Genomic DNA, 20,022 nt, shown 5'->3' with positions numbered 1-20,022 from the left:
GGGCGTCCCAGAATCAGAACAACAGTTAAAAAGTGGTTAACCCCAGACAGGTAAAACATATTAAAACGATATCATGTATTATGAATGCACAGTTCTCGGTTGTTAAATAAATGGCAGCACTTTTTTAAGGGTGGGCAGAGGCTGCTGAGTCCCCTGATTGCTCACAATCACAGGCCTGAATAAAATACACGCTCGCCGAACCAAAGCAATGGATGTTGCCAGGCTACTGAACAATTAGGACAAGGGGCGACGCACACAAACCTGCATGGCTACATTGATTGCTGCTAGTTATGTAGCATTACTACTTTAACAAAAAATGGTTCAAACTATAATATGGTATAAATCACAGTATGGCTGAAATCGGCCCCATGTGCTGAGCAGCTGCTAAATACAGTACATAAGCAAAGCAAAGCTCAAAATTGTGAAGGGTGTTTGTTCGCTGAAGGAAACCAAAGATTGCTTTTATCTTCCTATTTTATGTCTTTTAAGCTTGGGTGTGGAGTGGGGGGAATCAGAATAAATTTGTGAAAAAAAAATCTTAACATCTGGATGCAGAAGCCAAGTGGAAAACTCCAGATGCCGATATGCTCAAGTCTGAGAACGCAGAAAGATGCACATTCGCCTTTTATCAGGGTGCAAAGCAGCTGGAATCCTGCTCCGGATTGACATCCACTGCACCTCTGTAATCTGCAGCTGCAAGGGAATCGGTGCCAGTAATATCCCCCTAGCACAAGCTCCGTCCCTAAACAAAGAGGTGGAAATGAAGCAAGTCTGTTTCTAATAAGCGTCTCTCCCTGTGTCCCTCTCCCCTCTGAGGGGCTGCGTTCCCAGGATCAGTGCGGCTCAAGAAACTTCCTCCCCAGCCCAGAGCAACCCCCCTGCTCCGTGTGCCAAGACCAGGGGGTCCCTGAAACCGCCACCACCCCCATTCCCACACTCAGAAGCTCAGGAAGCAAGACAGAAAGTGAAAATGGGATTCTCTGTTCTCCGAGCGACGCGTTTGGGCTGTTAATAAACGCTACCCAGGAAATACGTAGAAATCTGGTTCCTACAAAGCAGGAGTGCAGTAGGTTAGGCAAGCTAGATTCTCAAATATATCTTTTTTTAAGAAAAACAACACCAATTATAATTCTAAAACGAAAAAGAAACAGCTATTTAAAACTATTCGGTGTGTTTTCATAATCTCTGACGCTCTGGAGTGTTTTAAGAATCCAGCCTGTTCTGAAGACTTTAATATAATTTCAAACCAGGGGGTCACACAGGACACCAAAACTGAAACCAGTCAAATGAATTATTCAGGTGAGAGTTTACTGCATGGGACGGTGTTCTGGGAGACGACTGCCGGAGTTAAACATTGAAATCCATGACATGAAACAGCTCATGCAATTGTCACCTACCTTGCATGCTGATTCAAATCAATTCATTCGTGGTTTATTATTATTATTATTTGTTTATTTAGCAGACGCCTTTATCCAATGTAACTTACAGAGACTAGGGTGTGTGAACTATGCATCAGCTGCAGAGTCACTTACAATTATGTCTCACCCGAAAGACGGAGCACAAGGAGGTTAAGTGACTTGCTGAGGGTCACACAATGAGTCAGTGGCTGAGGTGGGATTTGAACCAGGGACCTCCTGGTTACAAGGACGTTTTTTTAACCAGGAGGTCCCCGGGTTTAGAGAGTTAAAAACCCTGACCTGTCCTAAAGTGTCCTGGAATCATGGGGCCGGCAGGTCCCCTCCCCCCCCCCACGCCCCCTCTCTGAATCCTTGGTTTTCAGCAGTGGGCCAGCAGACAGCATCCTATTAGGAACGGCCTGCCTGTTTGTGATTTGCTCTCACATTACTCATCTATCTGATGTCACAAAACCAGCCTGCTCTCACTGCCTGTCCCGCAGTCATCACATTCAATGAGTGAATGAATCCCTGCGCAGCGTTTAGAACGAATCCACTGAGAGACGGCTGATGTCTGTAACATACTGTATATCTTCTGGTCAGACTTAAGAAAGCTAAGCAGCAGGGTGAGGCCTGACCAGCTCTTCTTCTTCTTCTTCTTCAGCTAGGGTAAGGCCTATTTGTTGATGACCAGTGTCATGCATACTTTAAAAACAACAGGAACTTTCTACAACTTTGGCCAATAGTTTGCATCCCCCTCTAAATACAATGAACTAATTTCGCTTCATAAAGTTGAAACCTGCTGAATAATGGTACCACTTTGTACTGTTCCATATACTTCGTGAAAAACTGACACAAATTGAAAAATATGACATTTTGAAATCAGAGGATAATGAGATTCTGTGCTGGTGACTGCCAATGCTGGCGCGACTTTGCTCATTAATATCTGTGATATGAACAATGCTCTATTCATGGATGCTGGGATGTTTAGCAGGCAGGCCGTTAAGGTAGAAACATTTGCATTTCTGTGCAGTGTTGACGAGGGACAGCTGTCCACCTGTGTCTCACAGTGCCACACCTCACTCTTAGATGTGTTTTTTATATCAGTCAAGCCTCATTTAAATATTGTCAACTTACATTCGAGAAAAGGGCAAAAAGATAAACGGATTGTATTTCTCCGCTTCCTAGATGCAACCAGTTCAAATGTTCCGGGAGATCTTCCAGGGACGCTACCTGAGTGGGTTTCTAAATTATTTAAGAGCCACAGAGAGGATGTCTTGCACAGTGTAGGGCCCTGAGAAACAGGAGCTCCCAGACTGGAAGGGTCTGTTACACAGTAGATACAGTCCTGGTAGGCTGAACCATCCCATCCAGATTGTGAAGTTCATCTGTCATCAGTTTCTTCAGTTCGGTGAGTGAGTGCCGCAGACTGAGCGAGGCAGAGGGAAGGATGCAGAGGCATCAGTCTCTCTCTCTCTCTCTCTCTCTCTCTCTCTCTCTCTCTCTCTCTCTCTCTCTCTCTCTCTCTCTCTCTCTCTCTCTCTCTCAGGCACCTTGCATTCCGACTGCAAGGACGGCCTGCAGCTTCCCTATCACAGATCTGCCCGTGCTGCAGTTTTCATGGAACAGTGGCTGGATGATAGCGATCTCTCAACCCCTGAGTCACTGCTGATCGTTCTCTCTGAGGTCACCCCTCTCCTCCTGCCTGTGTCTCACCGTCCAGTCCAGCCCGCAGGAATAGGGGGAGGAGGAGGGGGTATACAGAGCATACATCAAGGGTGGCCAAAATTGGTCTTTCCACTCCTGGGGCCGGTTTTTCAGAACTTGTAATCTGGATAACAGTGATCCGGATTTTGTAATCCTATACTTTGTGATCGAAATTACTTTTATCTGGATCATTTTGCACTGCTGGATTACATTTATCCAGATTACAAATAATTACGATTACAAAATCCTTTTTTTTTTTAAAGTAATTTCGATCACAAAGATCATTATAAATTTTGAAATACAGGCCCCAGGTTCCAACCCTGTTCGAAATTGTTTAATTGAACCAACTGTAAAATGACCATGCAGATTTGCTGTGGTAAAGTTTAATACAAGGAAAGCTATTTGTGGTTTTTTTTTGCCTATAATCTTCACTATAACTGCTAGTTAAACAAACCCTGTGAACAAGGTCAATGTGTCAATGCATCTCCACAGCAAACATGACGCTGCCACCCCAACCCACACACTAACACACCCACACACACACTGCCTCTCTGCCTCTCCCTCTTGCTCTCCATATGCACTACAGCAAAACACAGGAATGCTGATTCCTTAAAAACACCAGAAAATAACACGCTCTCAAGATTACTAATCTCAGTATAGGGACACACACACACACGCAAACACACACGCAAACACACACATCATAGACTACCAAATGTATAAACCTATATATTCTGCCGTGCCGTGCTGTGCCGGGCTGTGCCGTGTGTGACACCCCACTCACACACAGATGACGCTCTGACAGGTGCATGTGTTGCTCAGTAGCAGCTGTGATCCCCTGTTAGTCGATGGAATTGGTTCAGTAAGTTAAAAGGGTTGGAGACCCTGCTGGCCAGTGACACATCCAGCGTGATCACAGAGACAGCGGGCACTAACACAAGCCCCCCTCCCTTTGCTTCTCACACACATGTGAGCTTGAGCTGCTCAGTATAATATGCTCAGAGCTACTGTACTACAGCACCGTGAAAAACAGGGACTATACAGCTTATCCCTTTAGAAAGACTTAGTTTTAGTTATACTTGTGTGTGTGTGTGCTTTAACCACTGAGCTACTCAAAGCCATCAGTTTACAGTGTAGTTTACAGTGCAGCTTTTCCCATATATTTTTTTTAAATAAATCTAAACATTTAAAACCCCTTCCACTCTGTCAAAGAGCCAAATCTTTCAACCTCACTCGCTGCTCTGAGAAATATCGCTCACACAAGTCCAGATCAGGTTTGTTTTGTTTTCTCAAGACATGTAAAAGACTCTGAAGATTCAGGCTATTTTAAGGCTCTCCTAACTCCCAAACTATGCTTCCATTCCCTTGCTGATGTTGTCATGTGTATGGGAGCAGAGGAATGAGTCTAGACGGGGGGTTTTCAAGGTTACAGCAGCTACAGCATACTCGCCAACGCTGGCAAATTAACCATGGGACCTGCTTTGTTTGCTTCTCCCTGGGTCGCTGGAAACAACCACATATTTCAATAAAAATAACCAAGAGAATCTCAAACAAGAGACACGTGGAAAGAACACAATGTTCTTAACCAGCTGTGCTGAAGGATAATCTCCCCAGCTTTCCCAGTAAACACTGAACTTCTGAAAAACAGAAAAGCGATTTAGGAAGCAACTTCTGGCTCTCGCCCCTGTGCCGTGGCCCTGATTATAATACGAACCATCCGGGTCAACAGCAACTCCTTCGGTGCACCTCACAGCGACATACTGCATGTCATGTTTGCAACCAAGAAAAACAGAGGGATTTTAGATTTTCTCATACAACAGCCAATGGTTTCCATGACTCTGAGCCACAGTCAGTACTTCTTGAACTGTGATCGGCTCTGATCTCAGAAAGATAAGCAGCAGCAGCAGGGTCAGGCCTGGCCAGTACTTCTTCCTCCTGGATTGTGATCTGCACAGATCTCCCCAAGCTGCTGGTGGCTCGATTACGAGAGCACTGGTCCAAAGCCAGTACAGAGTGACAGGCCCCAGCAGGGAGTGAGGGAGACAGTCACAGTCTCTGGCCGTGCACCAGTGGCTCAGAGTCCCCAGCTGAATCTTATCTGACAAATAACCAGCCTCCAGCTTCCTCCTGCACCGTCACACAATCTTCTGGAAGAAACACAGCCCATTCCCCTGGTGTACACCAGCACTGAGGGGAGTCACAGAGGACCAGACTAATCAGACGTGCTACAATCAGAGCTGTGAGACTGGGAGGAAGGCTGTGGGGTCTAGCAGTTAGGAACTGGGATCTCTATTGCCCAAATAGACGAGAGGCTGCCATGTGTTCACTTCAATTTATCAGAAGCCTTGCTAGTCCGCCCAACATTTCTGAAAACTGCCCTGTGGAGGTTTCGGTAAGAGGAAGCTGAACGTGCTGTTCAGCTGGGTGAACTTCGGAAAGCACCCTGAAGTACAGGACTGCAGTCAGGTTGCACCTTTTGGCGAAACTGGTCTTCCTATGCAAAGCCTGAGAATGATGTTAAAATCTGCTCCACATGTGTTAATGTTATTTGATCTCAAATGTCAAGTTGTTGGCTGTGTTCTGCTAACATAATTATATATGAGGTTCTGTGAGCTCACTGACAAAAACACATGTTCCATCACACTCACTCAAACTCAGCTTGATCGACTCCAGCCTGTAAGAACACACAACCTCCCTTCGTCTCTATTTTAATGAGTGGAACAGTGGATGAGGTATTTAGATCTGCCACTGTTTTAGATCATTAAAATAGACCACACTAGCTCACTGTGCCTTTTTATAAATAATAGTCCAAGTTCTGTACAGTGCCCAATTACAAGTCTTCCACTAGAGTTCAGTCCCTGTTTTCAGCTCAATGAATGCCGTACGTCCCGGAGAGGGGATTAGCGCTGAATACAGGGCTCTGTAATGTATTTGAAGGCAGAGTGTGAGCAGCTTGTTGCTAATCCTCCAACTGAGATTAGATTTAGAGCACTAAGAGCATAAGAAGACAATGCGAAGATGACAGCGGCTGCCGGACACACGCTGCACTGTGCAGCACAATTGTAGAATGAACAGCGCACGCAGGTGTAACTCAGCAGGGGTTCTGCTGGGCAGGACTGCATTACCGGTCAGGCTGGGCGCTGGGCAGGGGCTCCAGGTAGCTGGAAGGTTTCCGTCAGTGTGCTGGAGAGCTGGAATTCAAGCAGGTGTGATTACTCAAGAGATCTGGGAAGTGACCATCTGCCTAAACCATAAGCTTGCCACACTCCTGGTCGCGTTATATTTTAGTATTGTCACTCTTTAGCTTATTGACTGTAAATACAGTAGCTAACAGATGAGCATATGTTTTGTTTTTTTTTTCAAATCCTCTTTGGAAACTCATTTTAATCTACAACCTGATCTTACCAGCAAAACATTTCCACAATAATGGTTTCAAAGCGCCTTTTATCTTTTTGGAAGAAGGTGGATGATATCCTGTCCAAAGTATTAAACAAGGGGCATGCTTCACTTAGCTCCAGGGAGACAATACCCATCTGTTGGACTGGATATGAGAGTGGAGACATACACAAAGTGTTGCGGGCAGGGTGGGGCTCAATTCCTGTTTTTCAATTCCAGTTCTATTTCCAAATCAATTCCAATTCCAATTCTAATTCCCGTTCCCTTTTAATCAATTCCAACACATCATTGATCAAAATTGCAATGAGCAGCATTCTGTTATAATGAGCTTCTCACAGTGGCAACACATTACCTTAGTACAAGTCAAAAGCGAATTGGAATTTATTTTAAAAAGGAATTGGAAATGGAACTGGAATTGAAAAAATAACTGACCCCAACCCTGGTAGCGGGCAGTGCTGTGTGATACACTGACGATAGCGAGCAGTGCTGTGTGATACACTGACGATAGCGAGCAGTGCTGTGTGATACACTGACGATAGCGAGCAGTGCTGTGTGATACACTGACGATAGCGGGCAGTGCTGTGTGATACACTGACGATAGCGGGCAGTGCTGTGTGATACACTGACGATAGCGGGCAGTGCTGTGTGATACACTGACGATAGCGAGCAGTGCTGTGTGATACACTGACGATAGCGGGCAGTGCTGTGTGATACACTGACGATAGCGAGCAGTGCTGTGTGATACACTGACGATAGCGGGCAGTGCTGTGTGATACACTGACGATAGCGGGCAGTGCTGTGTGATACACTGACGATAGCGGGCAGTGCTGTGTGATACACTGACGATAGCGAGCAGTGCTGTGTGATACACTGACGATAGCGAGCAGTGCTGTGTGATACACTGACGATAGCGAGCAGTGCTGTGTGATACACTGACGATAGCGAGCAGTGCTGTGTGATACACTGACGATAGCGGGCAGTGCTGTGTGATACACTGACGATAGCGAGCAGTGCTGTGTGATACACTGACGATAGCGGGCAGTGCTGTGTGATACACTGACGATAGCGGGCAGTGCTGTGTGATACACTGACGATAGCGGGCAGTGCTGTGTGATACACTGACGATAGCGGGCAGTGCTGTGTGATACACTGACGATAGCGAGCAGTGCTGTGTGATACACTGACGATAGCGGGCAGTGCTGTGTGATACACTGACGATAGCGAGCAGTGCTGTGTGATACACTGACGATAGCGAGCAGTGCTGTGTGATACACTGACGATAGCGGGCAGTGCTGTGTGATACACTGACGATAGCGGGCAGTGCTGTGTGATACACTGACGATAGCGGGCAGTGCTGTGTGATACACTGACGATAGCGGGCAGTGCTGTGTGATACACTGACGATAGCGAGCAGTGCTGTGTGATACACTGACGATAGCGAGCAGTGCTGTGTGATACACTGACGATAGCGGGCAGTGCTGTGTGATACACTGACGATAGCGGGCAGTGCTGTGTGATACACTGACGATAGCGAGCAGTGCTGTGTGATACACTGACGATAGCGGGCAGTGCTGTGTGATACACTGACGATAGCGGGCAGTGCTGTGTGATACACTGACGATAGCGAGCAGTGCTGTGTGATACACTGACGATAGCGAGCAGTGCTGTGTGATACACTGACGATAGCGGGCAGTGCTGTGTGATACACTGACGATAGCGGGCAGTGCTGTGTGATACACTGACGATAGCGAGCAGTGCTGTGTGATACACTGACGATAGCGGGCAGTGCTGTGTGATACACTGACGATAGCGAGCAGTGCTGTGTGATACACTGACGATAGCGAGCAGTGCTGTGTGATACACTGACGATAGCGGGCAGTGCTGTGTGATACACTGACGATAGCGGGCAGTGCTGTGTGATACACTGACGATAGCGAGCAGTGCTGTGTGATACACTGACGATAGCGGGCAGTGCTGTGTGATACACTGACGATAGCGGGCAGTGCTGTGTGATACACTGACGATAGCGAGCAGTGCTGTGTGATACACTGACGATAGCGGGCAGTGCTGTGTGATACACTGACGATAGCGGGCAGTGCTGTGTGATACACTGACGATAGCGAGCAGTGCTGTGTGATACACTGACGATAGCGGGCAGTGCTGTGTGATACACTGACGATAGCGGGCAGTGCTGTGTGATACACTGACGATAGCGGGCAGTGCTGTGTGATACACTGACGATAGCGGGCAGTGCTGTGTGATACACTGACGATAGCGGGCAGTGCTGTGTGATACACTGACGACAGCGGGCAGTGCTGTGTGATACACTGACGATAGCGAGCAGTGCTGTGTGATACACTGACGATAGCGGGCAGTGCTGTGTGATACACTGACGATAGCGGGCAGTGCTGTGTGATACACTGACGATAGCGAGCAGTGCTGTGTGATACACTGACGATAGCGGGCAGTGCTGTGTGATACACTGACGATAGCGAGCAGTGCTGTGTGATACACTGACGATAGCGGGCAGTGCTGTGTGATACACTGACGATAGCGGGCAGTGCTGTGTGATACACTGACGATAGCGGGCAGTGCTGTGTGATACACTGACGATAGCGGGCAGTGCTGTGTGATACACTGACGACAGCGGGCAGTGCTGTGTGATACACTGACGATAGCAAGCAGTGCTGTGTGATACACTGACGATAGCGGGCAGTGCTGTGTGATACACTGACGATAGCGGGCAGCGCTGTGTGATACACTGACGATAGCGGGCAGTGCTGTGTGATACACTGACGATAGCGGGCAGTGCTGTGTTATACACTGACGATAGCGGGCAGTGCTGTGTGATACACTGACGATAGCGGGCAGTGCTGTGTGATACACTGACGATAGCGGGCAGTGCTGTGTGATACACTGACGATAGCGGGCAGTGCTGTGTGATACACTGACGATAGCGGGCAGTGCTGTGTGATACACTGACGATAGCAAGCAGTGCTGTGTGATACACTGACGATAGCGGGCAGTGCTGTGTGATACACTGACGATAGCGGGCAGTGCTGTGTGATACACTGACGATAGCAAGCAGTGCTGTGTGATACACTGACGATAGCGGGCAGTGCTGTGTGATACACTGACAATAGCGGGCAGTGCTGTGTGATACACTGACGATAGCGGGCAGTGCTGTGTGATACACTGACGATAGCGGGCAGTGCTGTGTGATACACTGACGATAGCAAGCAGTGCTGTGTGATACACTGACGATAGCGGGCAGTGCTGTGTGATACACTGACAATAGCGGGCAGTGCTGTGTGATACACTGACGATAGCGAGCAGTGCTGTGTGATACACTGACGATAGCGGGCAGTGCTGTGTGATACACTGACGATAGCGGGCAGTGCTGTGTGATACACTGACGATAGCGAGCAGTGCTGTGTGATACACTGACGATAGCGGGCAGTGCTGTGTGATACACTGACGATAGCGAGCAGTGCTGTGTGATACACTGACGATAGCGGGCAGTGCTGTGTGATACACTGACGATAGCGGGCAGTGCTGTGTGATACACTGACGATAGCGGGCAGTGCTGTGTGATACACTGACGATAGCGGGCAGTGCTGTGTGATACACTGACGACAGCGGGCAGTGCTGTGTGATACACTGACGATAGCAAGCAGTGCTGTGTGATACACTGACGATAGCGGGCAGTGCTGTGTGATACACTGACGATAGCGGGCAGCGCTGTGTGATACACTGACGATAGCGGGCAGTGCTGTGTGATACACTGACGATAGCGGGCAGTGCTGTGTTATACACTGACGATAGCGGGCAGTGCTGTGTGATACACTGACGATAGCGGGCAGTGCTGTGTGATACACTGACGATAGCGGGCAGTGCTGTGTGATACACTGACGATAGCGGGCAGTGCTGTGTGATACACTGACGATAGCGGGCAGTGCTGTGTGATACACTGACGATAGCAAGCAGTGCTGTGTGATACACTGACGATAGCGGGCAGTGCTGTGTGATACACTGACGATAGCGGGCAGTGCTGTGTGATACACTGACGATAGCAAGCAGTGCTGTGTGATACACTGACGATAGCGGGCAGTGCTGTGTGATACACTGACAATAGCGGGCAGTGCTGTGTGATACACTGACGATAGCGGGCAGTGCTGTGTGATACACTGACGATAGCGGGCAGTGCTGTGTGATACACTGACGATAGCAAGCAGTGCTGTGTGATACACTGACGATAGCGGGCAGTGCTGTGTGATACACTGACAATAGCGGGCAGTGCTGTGTGATACACTGACGATAGCGAGCAGTGCTGTGTGATACACTGACGATAGCGGGCAGTGCTGTGTGATACACTGACGATAGCGAGCAGTGCTGTGTGATACACTGACGATAGCGGGCAGTGCTGTGTGATACACTGAAGAGTCGCTGCCGTTATGAGTTCTGTCCTGTCGTTGACCTAAGATGAGGTTAAAAGCTCTATAGCCACAAAGGCTCTTTTGCACAGTGGTTAAGAGGCTCGATTTGTGTGGTCGCCCTGTTACGTAGAACTCAGATTGAATCTAGGTGTTTGGTAACAGTGTGCAGTTATGTTATGATAACACTGCATAAAATGGCAAAAATATATCTTACCACAGGTGTTTGTTAATTGATACTTTACTTTAACCATAATTACAATTGAATCCTAGGCACAGTCTAATCAAAATCTTCCAGCAAACAGGCTCTCCAACTTAAAACTGTTTTAATGATATGATCCTATAGGGGTTAATATTCCTGAGGTGTGGCAGGTGAAAGCTTTTTTTTAGTTTATAAAGAGGGTATAAAATGAGGCACGAAACAGCCAGCACATTGTTCACAGGTAATAAACAGAAAACACTGGCCTTGGCTATGAAGTGGCACTGGTGATTGCTGTACTAATAAAAATATTTGTCTGCTGCTGGCTCTTCCAAAACTAAACGCACTGATTGGAAAACAAAGGCAGGGGTGTAAATAAGCTGGTAAGCTCTACCCAAGTCAAACCCTACCGGGACCCGGCGTCATGCGGGTTGGCTACATGATTTCACACTGCTTTTAAAGAAGCAGAGTTGACCTGGGTGACAGTGCAAGTACACAATGCATATATCAATGCCCTGGAAGCAGCTTGTTACAGACGCTTCCATCCGAGCTTCTCTGGATTGAACCGTCGGCTCAAATGTTGATTAGAGCAAACGTTTCTTCATCCCTGCTGCAATCTGGCTCGTGGTGTGTCTCAAGCAACAAAGATATGACTAAACAGAATAAACCGAAACGTTCCTTGTGGAAGTGAAACCTTCACGCAGGCGTGGCAGTTTGTTATGTCACTGGCTTACAAACAGCCATCATGTATTTTGTCTCACGCTGGCACCCGGGTAGGAGTGCCAGTGTGAAAGGGACTTAAGGTGTGTCTTATTAGACTCATAGTAAAACCAGAAATGGATCAAACTGCTCTGCAATGGAGTTTCATTCCCATCCCTGAAAGACCCTGCAGGGCTTCAGTGGAATCCAGGTTTTCTGAGCTCTGTAAAGTAATCAAAGCCCTTTAATACAATCCTTCAGCAGTTTGAAACACACACATTCACTTTTCAAGAGGACTCATAATTAGGTGGTCTGGTTTGTTTTTGCAAGAGTTCTGCAGACAACATATCTGTATTCACTGCACGCAGAACGACTGTGTGCAACTGGATAGCATCCCCTCAATCTAGATATCGCCCGCTCAATCGATATACTGAAAGAAATAAAACCATTTCCAACGAGAGGCCTCTCGCTGTGTCTTCAGTGTTGAGATTAGTTTTGATTCAAATGCTTACATCACTGGGTGATGTGGACTCCAACCCCCAATAAAGTTATTTGAATTCGATCTTATTTTCTACTGGTTTTACTGTACCTTAGAACTGCTCTTATCTGTAATGTGATATTCTGCAACCTGGTATTTTACAATGTGATATTTTGTACTGTGATACTTTGTACTGTGATATTTTGTAACAATTGTAAGTCGCCCTGGATAAGGGTGTTTGCTAATAAATAAATAATAATAATAATAATAATAATAATTTGCAGAATTGGGGATAGTGTATGTGTGTGTGTGTGTGTCTGTGTGTGTGTGTGTGTGTGTGTATGTGTGTGCGTATGTGTATGTCTGTGTGTGTGTGTGTGTGTGTGTGTCTGTGTGTATGTCTCTGTGTGTCTGTGCGTGTGTGTGTGTGTGTCTGTGTGTGTGTGTGCGCGTGTGTGTGTATGTGTGTGTATGTCTGTGTGTGTGTGTGTGTGTGTGTATGTCTGTGTGTGTGTGTGTGTGTCTGTGTGTGTGTGTGTATGTCTGTGTGTGTGTGTGTGTGTGTGTGTGTGTCTGTGTGTCTGTGTGTGTGTGTGTCTGTGTGTCTGTGTGTGTGTGTGTGTGTGTGTGTGTGTGTGTGTGTGTGTGTGTGTGCGTATGTCGGTGTGTCTAGTTCTCTTCTTTATTGCTACACCCACCTGAACAAAGTCTCAGAACAATCAGTGATCTAGTAATACTGCAGCAATCAGTAGATAATTTTAAAGATCTAAGACATAGTTCAGCTGCATAACATATCTGCATGATTAATTCATCCACTTTCTTTTACTTTAATCAGATGCTAACATATCTTTTCCAAATTACAGGTCTCCAGCACACAGTTCCTCCAGTTAGCTGCTTTTCAGAGAATTTTTTTCCAGCTCATTAAATTGTCTCTTTATATAGTAGAAGGGTGTTCAATTTGAGGAGGTGGGGGGGGGGGGGGGGGTGATTCCTTCTGCATAACAAGCATGTTAAACTCGTGCATACTCACTTAATGACAGCAATTAGTGTAATCTATAAAACAGAGGCAGACCTTGCATACACAAGCTAGGTACAGTTGCAAAAAGCAGTGGGTTTGGGAGAAAATAAAAAGTCTAGTTATGTAGCAGTTGAAAACGGTGAAATTTTACAAATGCAATGCCAAACTAAACTCCCAATGAAACCTCCCTGTGCTGCTTCTGTTCTTGCCATTGCTGCTTCTGTTCTTGCCACGGTAAGCACATATTCAGAAGGCTGATCATTTACAATCCTGCATCTTTGTACAAGTTTCCTGTGATTTTGTAAATCAATATACAAACACTGGAATAAGAGGCAATAACGTGTTTTTTTGTCCAGTTTGTTTTTACAGATGACTTTTGTAACCTCCAACAGCTGCAAAATTATTATTATTATTTATAGCACACGCTTTTATCCAAAGCGACTTACAGAGACTAGGGGGTGAACTATGCATCAACAACTGCTGCTGCTGCTGCAGAGTCACTTCCAATAGGATTATAACTGAATGCATAACTGAACATGTATGTGGGACACTGCCGTTTAATCCAACACAGAACAGCAGGGCGGGGAATAGCACGGATCCTCTATTTGTGTCGTGCATTAGGAGTCTGTCATCCACGCAATAGGAGCTTGTTGGATCAGCTGCTAGAAATTAATTACAATCTCACCTTGTTAGCCAGACTGGGGCAGGAGCAGATGTAGCCACTGATTCAAAATACAGACTGATTACTGTGCAGGCTACTGTGAGCAGTCACAAATAGACTTCCCTGAAACTGTCACTTACAGTACAGCGGCTGAGCTGAAATACCCTGGTACCGGCTAGATAAAGGGGGCTGGGGTTTGAGACACGTGCATTGAAATGAGCTTTTTCATGTAACACAAAAATAAACTTCAGGCAGGAGGAAATAATTAGTTCATTCCTGAGATCTAACCAAGATCATTAAAATTAAGGTACAAAGGATGAATGAACCGTTTGAACAAGCTCTCCATTCCTTGTGCACCTGAAGGGGTTGCTGTACTGTCCTGTAGCTCCCGGTTGCGCTGCAGCAGTGTCTGTGGGAGTCTTATCTCTTGGACAAGGTTCCCTGCAATCAGAGCGGCTATAATACCAGAGACAGGGATATTCCAATCTGAAATCATCATACCAGAGACAGGGATATTCAAATCTGCAATCATCATACCAGATACAGGGATATTCAAATCTGCAATCATCATACCAGATACAGGGATATTCCAATCTGCAATCAGAGCGGCGATCATACCAGATACAGGGATATTCAAATCTGCAATCATCATACCAGATACAGGGATATTCAAATCTGCAATCATCATACCAGATACAGGGATATTCAAATCTGCAATCATCATACCAGATACAGGGATATTCAAATCTGCAATCATCATACCAGATACAGGGATATTCCAATCAGCCTCTCAGCTCAGTCCAGGGGCTGCATTGGAAAACTTGTCTTTGAGCTCCTCATCCAAGAAAGCACAGCGAGGTTTGCATTGTGTTGCCTCCATCTGCTCGGCTATGGTATATTTTAGTGTACCAGAAATACAGTCACTATTGGGTTCTGAAATGAATACATTTTACAACTCAGGGAGTCCAAACAACTAACTCCACAAGCAGCTGTCTATGTGGGGACTGTGCTGTACTGTAGGTACTGTATTAAAGCAATACTGTTTAGTAGTTGTATGTTGTTGGTTTTGTAGGAAGGACAAACATTGACATAATATCCAGCTGATATGCATTCTCACACAGAATACAATGAAAGCAGAGCTCGAACCCTTCTGCTCAGGACTGGGCGTCTCTGCTGACAGCTCCCACACACTCTGCCCAATGCTGGCTGGACTGGCTCAATATATATATATATATATATATATATATATATATATATATATATATATATATATATATATTAACTCTGTGCGTCGGGCAACGCAGCAGCCTCAGCCTGACCGTGACTCCAAACCGCAAGCGCTCGGAAATGAAAAGGCTGTGCTTTTAATAGCTGTTATCCATGGCGCAGGTCCAGGGAGATTTAAAACAAACAAGACACTCTTGTGTTTGGGCAAATCACTACAAACAAAACACTAGAAAAATACCAGTCTCTGAACACTGGCTTGGTGGAAGCCAGCGAGGGAAGGAATGTGTCTGTATACTGAACTGAACAGTGGGGGGGTGCTACTGCTGTCTTGCTGTACTAAGTATGGCAATAGGGTGGTGTCTTTGAGTGCATCAGAAAGACAGTGGTGTAGCCCAGTGGTGCGCAAACTGGGGGGCGTGACTATGACTAAAGCTGCAGTTCTGTAAAAAAAAAAATAGCTAAATACATAAATGTTGCCAAATCAAACACGTCAATGGGCATGGGCTTGCATGTTAAAAAGAGCTATGCACACCAGACGGGAGCAAAAATAATTAAAACTAAAGCACAACGCAAGCGAAGCAAGCGGCGCGAATGAAGCGAACACATATAGAAATACATTTGTTTGATTTGTATTTTGCCACGCGCTGTTCACGTCGCAATGGACCAATCAGAAATAAGGTCAAAGGTAGGGGCTGTCAGACTGTCAGTGTCTTGCTCACGCAGACATTACCACACAAATATAAAAATCGACATTAATGAGAATTTAATTATTAAAGTCGAAAAATATAATGTTCTTTATGATGCCAGTGTCCGTGGTTAAAGACAATAAAAAGAAGGACGCCACATGTCAAGAAATAGCAGAACAATTGGAAATTGATGGTATCTCTATTTCACCTTAATTTTAGTTAAGTGACACACTGGTTTCGTATTTCTGTAAAATGACGCTTCTTTGTTTTAATAATGTTGACCAATAATAATATTCACATTAGCTCTTTCACAAGCCGGTGGTATTCCCCGAACTCTTTCCTTTTTTTAGTGTGTGGTGTACACATGCTCTTTTGTGTTTTATTTATTATATTTCGTCTCCACAAAAGGAGCAAAAAGAGACATTTTTTTCTTTTCATGACTAATGGTGTGCATGCTTTATTTTGTGAAAACCCAAGATTTAGTTGCTGAACAATAAGGTTTTTCAGAGTTATCTGTCAGGTAAATGTTGAATCGTCAAGTTAAAAAAAAAAAAAAGATTTAAGTTACATTATTTTTTCACTGATTTACTTGTTAGAAGTGTTAGCTAAATATTGCCTTGCCAAGTGTAAACAAAATGTTTAAGTTCCCAGATTTATTTGTTAGAAACCCAAGTTTAACATGTCAAAATGTTCACTCGAAGTGTAAAAAAAAAAAAAAATTCTAGACTGATTTTAAATGTTGAATTTGTGATACACGTCTGTATTTAGCTAAATCTGGGATTTTGTAATTAAGGAAAAAATCCGCGATTTACACGAAATCTTGAAAAAAACACCCGTTAAAATACAAAGTTGAGATCTAACGTTTTTATATGGGGGGGGGGGGGGCGACAAAATGTATGCTAAAAAAGGGGGCGGGATTTAAAAAGTTTGCGCACCACTCGTGTAGCCTATAGTGTGTTTGAATGTATGCACTGATCCAAGGTCATGTGCATCGGAGCTGTGCAACCTTTTTGAGTTCTTTAGGAGCCTGTATGTATACACTAAAACTAAATACTAACTAAACAGTAGCATCTAAGAAAAAGAGATAAGGTTTAAACACACTGCACTGAGACACGGCACCAGTATCCTGCTGCTCATTAAACATGCTGCATGGGTTTCAACACCTGCTTCTGTCAAACTACCCGTAGTACTTATAGTATTTTAATGCAAAACGAACAGGCTTGCTTCAATTCTAAATCCAAATTGCCATATTGTACGTGGAGCTCCATTAGCCTCGAGTTGTACAGCCTTCATGCGCATTAGTGTAGTGAGATACATGGTATTTTGCTTCAATACAAGTGATCTGAGCCCAGCGGGCGTAACGAGGGGAAAGAATGGCTGTTGACCGTTCTGCTGTCAATGATCAAAGAAGTCAATGATTAGCTCTTGACTCAGCTCAAAACTACAGTGTACAGTATGTAACTCTCTGACTTGCGAGTACACTGGTACAGTATATCAATAAGATAGGACACAACACGTTTTATGCAGTTCTATTTATTATTAATAACATCATTCATATAATACTATTTTTTGTCTCTGTTTTTCGATTTAAAAAAATTACTGAAATAAACTTTTTTTTTTTGTTGGCTTACCTTTATAATGCTGCTTCTTCGCGGCGTCGCCTTTGCAGCCTCGATAAGGCTGGCTTCTGTATCCGCTGCCGAGCCGCCGGGACTGGAGCGGTCCGCTGCCGGTACAGTCACCCCGCTCCGCCGCCCTGCCCTTCCTGAGCGCCCCGGCGTGGGGCACAGCGGTCCCGGGTCCGATTCTTCATCACTGCACCTCCCATCGTACTTATTCTCAGACATAGCTGGCAACGGTGAAAATATTCAAAGAAATTAAACAGTGATGCTGTTTACTATACTATCTTTAGAAATCCCAATGGGAAATAAGATATGTTTTGTTTTGTATTTCAGCACAGCATCCAGAGTGAGACACAAGCACAGGGAAACAGCTTGAAGAAGGTCTGGAAGAACACAAGTCTCTTCGAAGGCAGTATACAGGGGATCTAACGGCGCGTTTCTGTACACTGGATCAGCGTGTCAGTCTGTGTTTGATCCGGAGTCTGGCTACACTAGTTTGACAGCCCAGCTGAATGCTCTTTCACTTTCCAGTCTTGCTCGCTGCCCAGTTGTCTGCAGCAATCCGAATTCCTTCTGCAAGTGAGGACTTGACTTTGTAACTGTTCACAGCTGGACGACTGGGTGTTTATATTATCCGAAGCAGAACAAGTCGAAGCGCCCCTGTCTTCTCAGTCCAAACACAAACAGTCTTCTTCGTCTTCTCCCTTTTCTTATCTTTTTGGGTCTAGTTCTAGCAGCAGATGCCAAGTCCTGTGCCCTTACAACAGAAATAGCTATCTCTTTATATGGTGTTTGAACAAAGCACGTTTACTTTCTGTTAACCACTAATCCTTGTTAAGAGCAGTAATGCGTCGTCTTGTAAAATGTGAGATGCAAGCTCTGTGCCCCTTTTCTGCCGGTCTAGATCAGTACTTTTCAGTTTTCGTTTGCACTCAAGCGCGCCTACTTAAGGTTAGCGCAGGAAGCCAGTGCTGCGCGCCAGCGTTCTGTTGACAAGAATCAAGACCGCTGACAGCGGCGCCGCCCTCTACCGCGAGGGATGTGCTCTCTCACCAATCAGGACCTCGTTCAGCAGGAGCAACACGTCAGTGAGAAGGTTGCTGGCCAATCAGCTGCCGCGGGGTGGAGACTGGAGGCGTGGTTTGGTTCACTGTACTGGAATGCCTCACGTTTGGAAGTAATGCAGATGTACTCTAGATGTGGGCGAGTGGCTGGGTGTAATTGACAAGCTGAATTTACTCATGGCGGAGTTATTTCGAACATGATTTCAGAGAAGAGGGTTGATAAGACAGGAATCCAGAAAACATTATTATTTATTTATTTATTTATTTATTTATTAATTAATTATTATTCATTTCTTAGCAGACGCCCTTATCCAGGGCGACTTACAATTGTTACAAGATATCACATTATTTCACATTATACAGTTATCACATTTTTTTTACATACAATTGCCCATTTATACAGTTGGGTTTTTACTGGAGCAATCTAGGTAAAGTACCTTGCTCAAGGGTACAACAGCAGTGTCCCCCACTGGGGATTGAACCCACAACCCTCCGGTCAAGAGTCCAGTGTCCTAACCACTACTCCACACTGCTGCCCATTTATTTATGTGTAAATTAGTTTGAGCGTTTGTGAAAATTCACTTGATATTTCCAGTCGGAAAAAAAGGTTAAAAATAGCACGCTTGCTAATTGTCACGGATCTCCGTGCGATACTCTGATATTTCCTTAAGTTCAGTATCCTCCTTTTCACAACTAGTCAATTTCAGTATTAAACTTGGATGATAAAGACAATATAGAGCAGAAGTAAATTTGAATAGGACACTGCAAATGCCATTTCTCCAGAGTGTATTCTCATTGTATGCTAAGCACTGTAAATAAAGGTGCATACGTGCTATTCATGGTGATATTGTGTACAGCTGTGTTTAATAAAACAGGTTAAAAGCAAAGTTCATTTAGAGGACAGGTACAACATAAGCAGTCAGTATGGGAACTGAAAACAGAACTTTCTAGACCTAATTTCCTCTCTACCATCCTGCCGTTCCTCCATATCTATCTAGCCCTGGCTGCCTTCCCTGGTAATATCAATCAATATGCATGTTCGTCACAACCCTTTGCATTAAATAGGTCTCCTAATCTCCAGTTTCTACAGTAGTGCCATTATACCAAGTGGAGCAGCACAGAGCCCTGTGTCTTTACATGGTGAAATCCACTGCATTCTTCAATGTCAGGGTCAGTTACCATTCATACATATTACTGCAGATGTGTTTTCACAGTGTACTAAAGGTCTGTCAGCCTTACAGGGTACCTCCCGTCGTCGTGGCATGATCACTGAAATGGAAAACATTACTGGGGTTCTTTTACTTACATGCTGCAGCTGCACACTTCCTTGAGCCAGGGAGAAATGAGTATGTGTGTGTGCGCGTGTGTGTGTATGTGTGCGTGTGTGTGTATGTGTGCGTGTGTGTGTGCGTGTATGTGTGTGTGTGTGCGTGTGTGT

General features: G+C 45.2%; 1 protein-coding gene across 1 annotated transcript in view; it reads right to left on the bottom strand.

Moving 5' to 3' along the window:
• LOC117426279 (inactive phospholipase C-like protein 1) overlaps positions 1 to 18,581 on the bottom strand; it is a 50,030-nt gene extending 31,449 nt beyond the window's left edge. Inside the window, exon 1 of the mRNA XM_034043706.3 lies at positions 17,530 to 18,581. Within this exon, the coding sequence (XP_033899597.1) occupies positions 17,530 to 17,745 (216 nt within the window). The 5' untranslated portion in view covers positions 17,746 to 18,581. The remainder of the gene's footprint in view (positions 1 to 17,529) is intronic.
• Positions 18,582 to 20,022: the final 1,441 nt, after the last annotated feature.

Source organism: Acipenser ruthenus, chromosome 11 (genome assembly GCF_902713425.1).
Source record: "Acipenser ruthenus chromosome 11, fAciRut3.2 maternal haplotype, whole genome shotgun sequence".
Taxonomy (NCBI): Eukaryota; Metazoa; Chordata; class Actinopteri; order Acipenseriformes; family Acipenseridae; genus Acipenser; species Acipenser ruthenus.
Note: the sequence above shows the minus strand (reverse complement) of the source record. Positions and strands in the feature narration are given on the sequence as shown.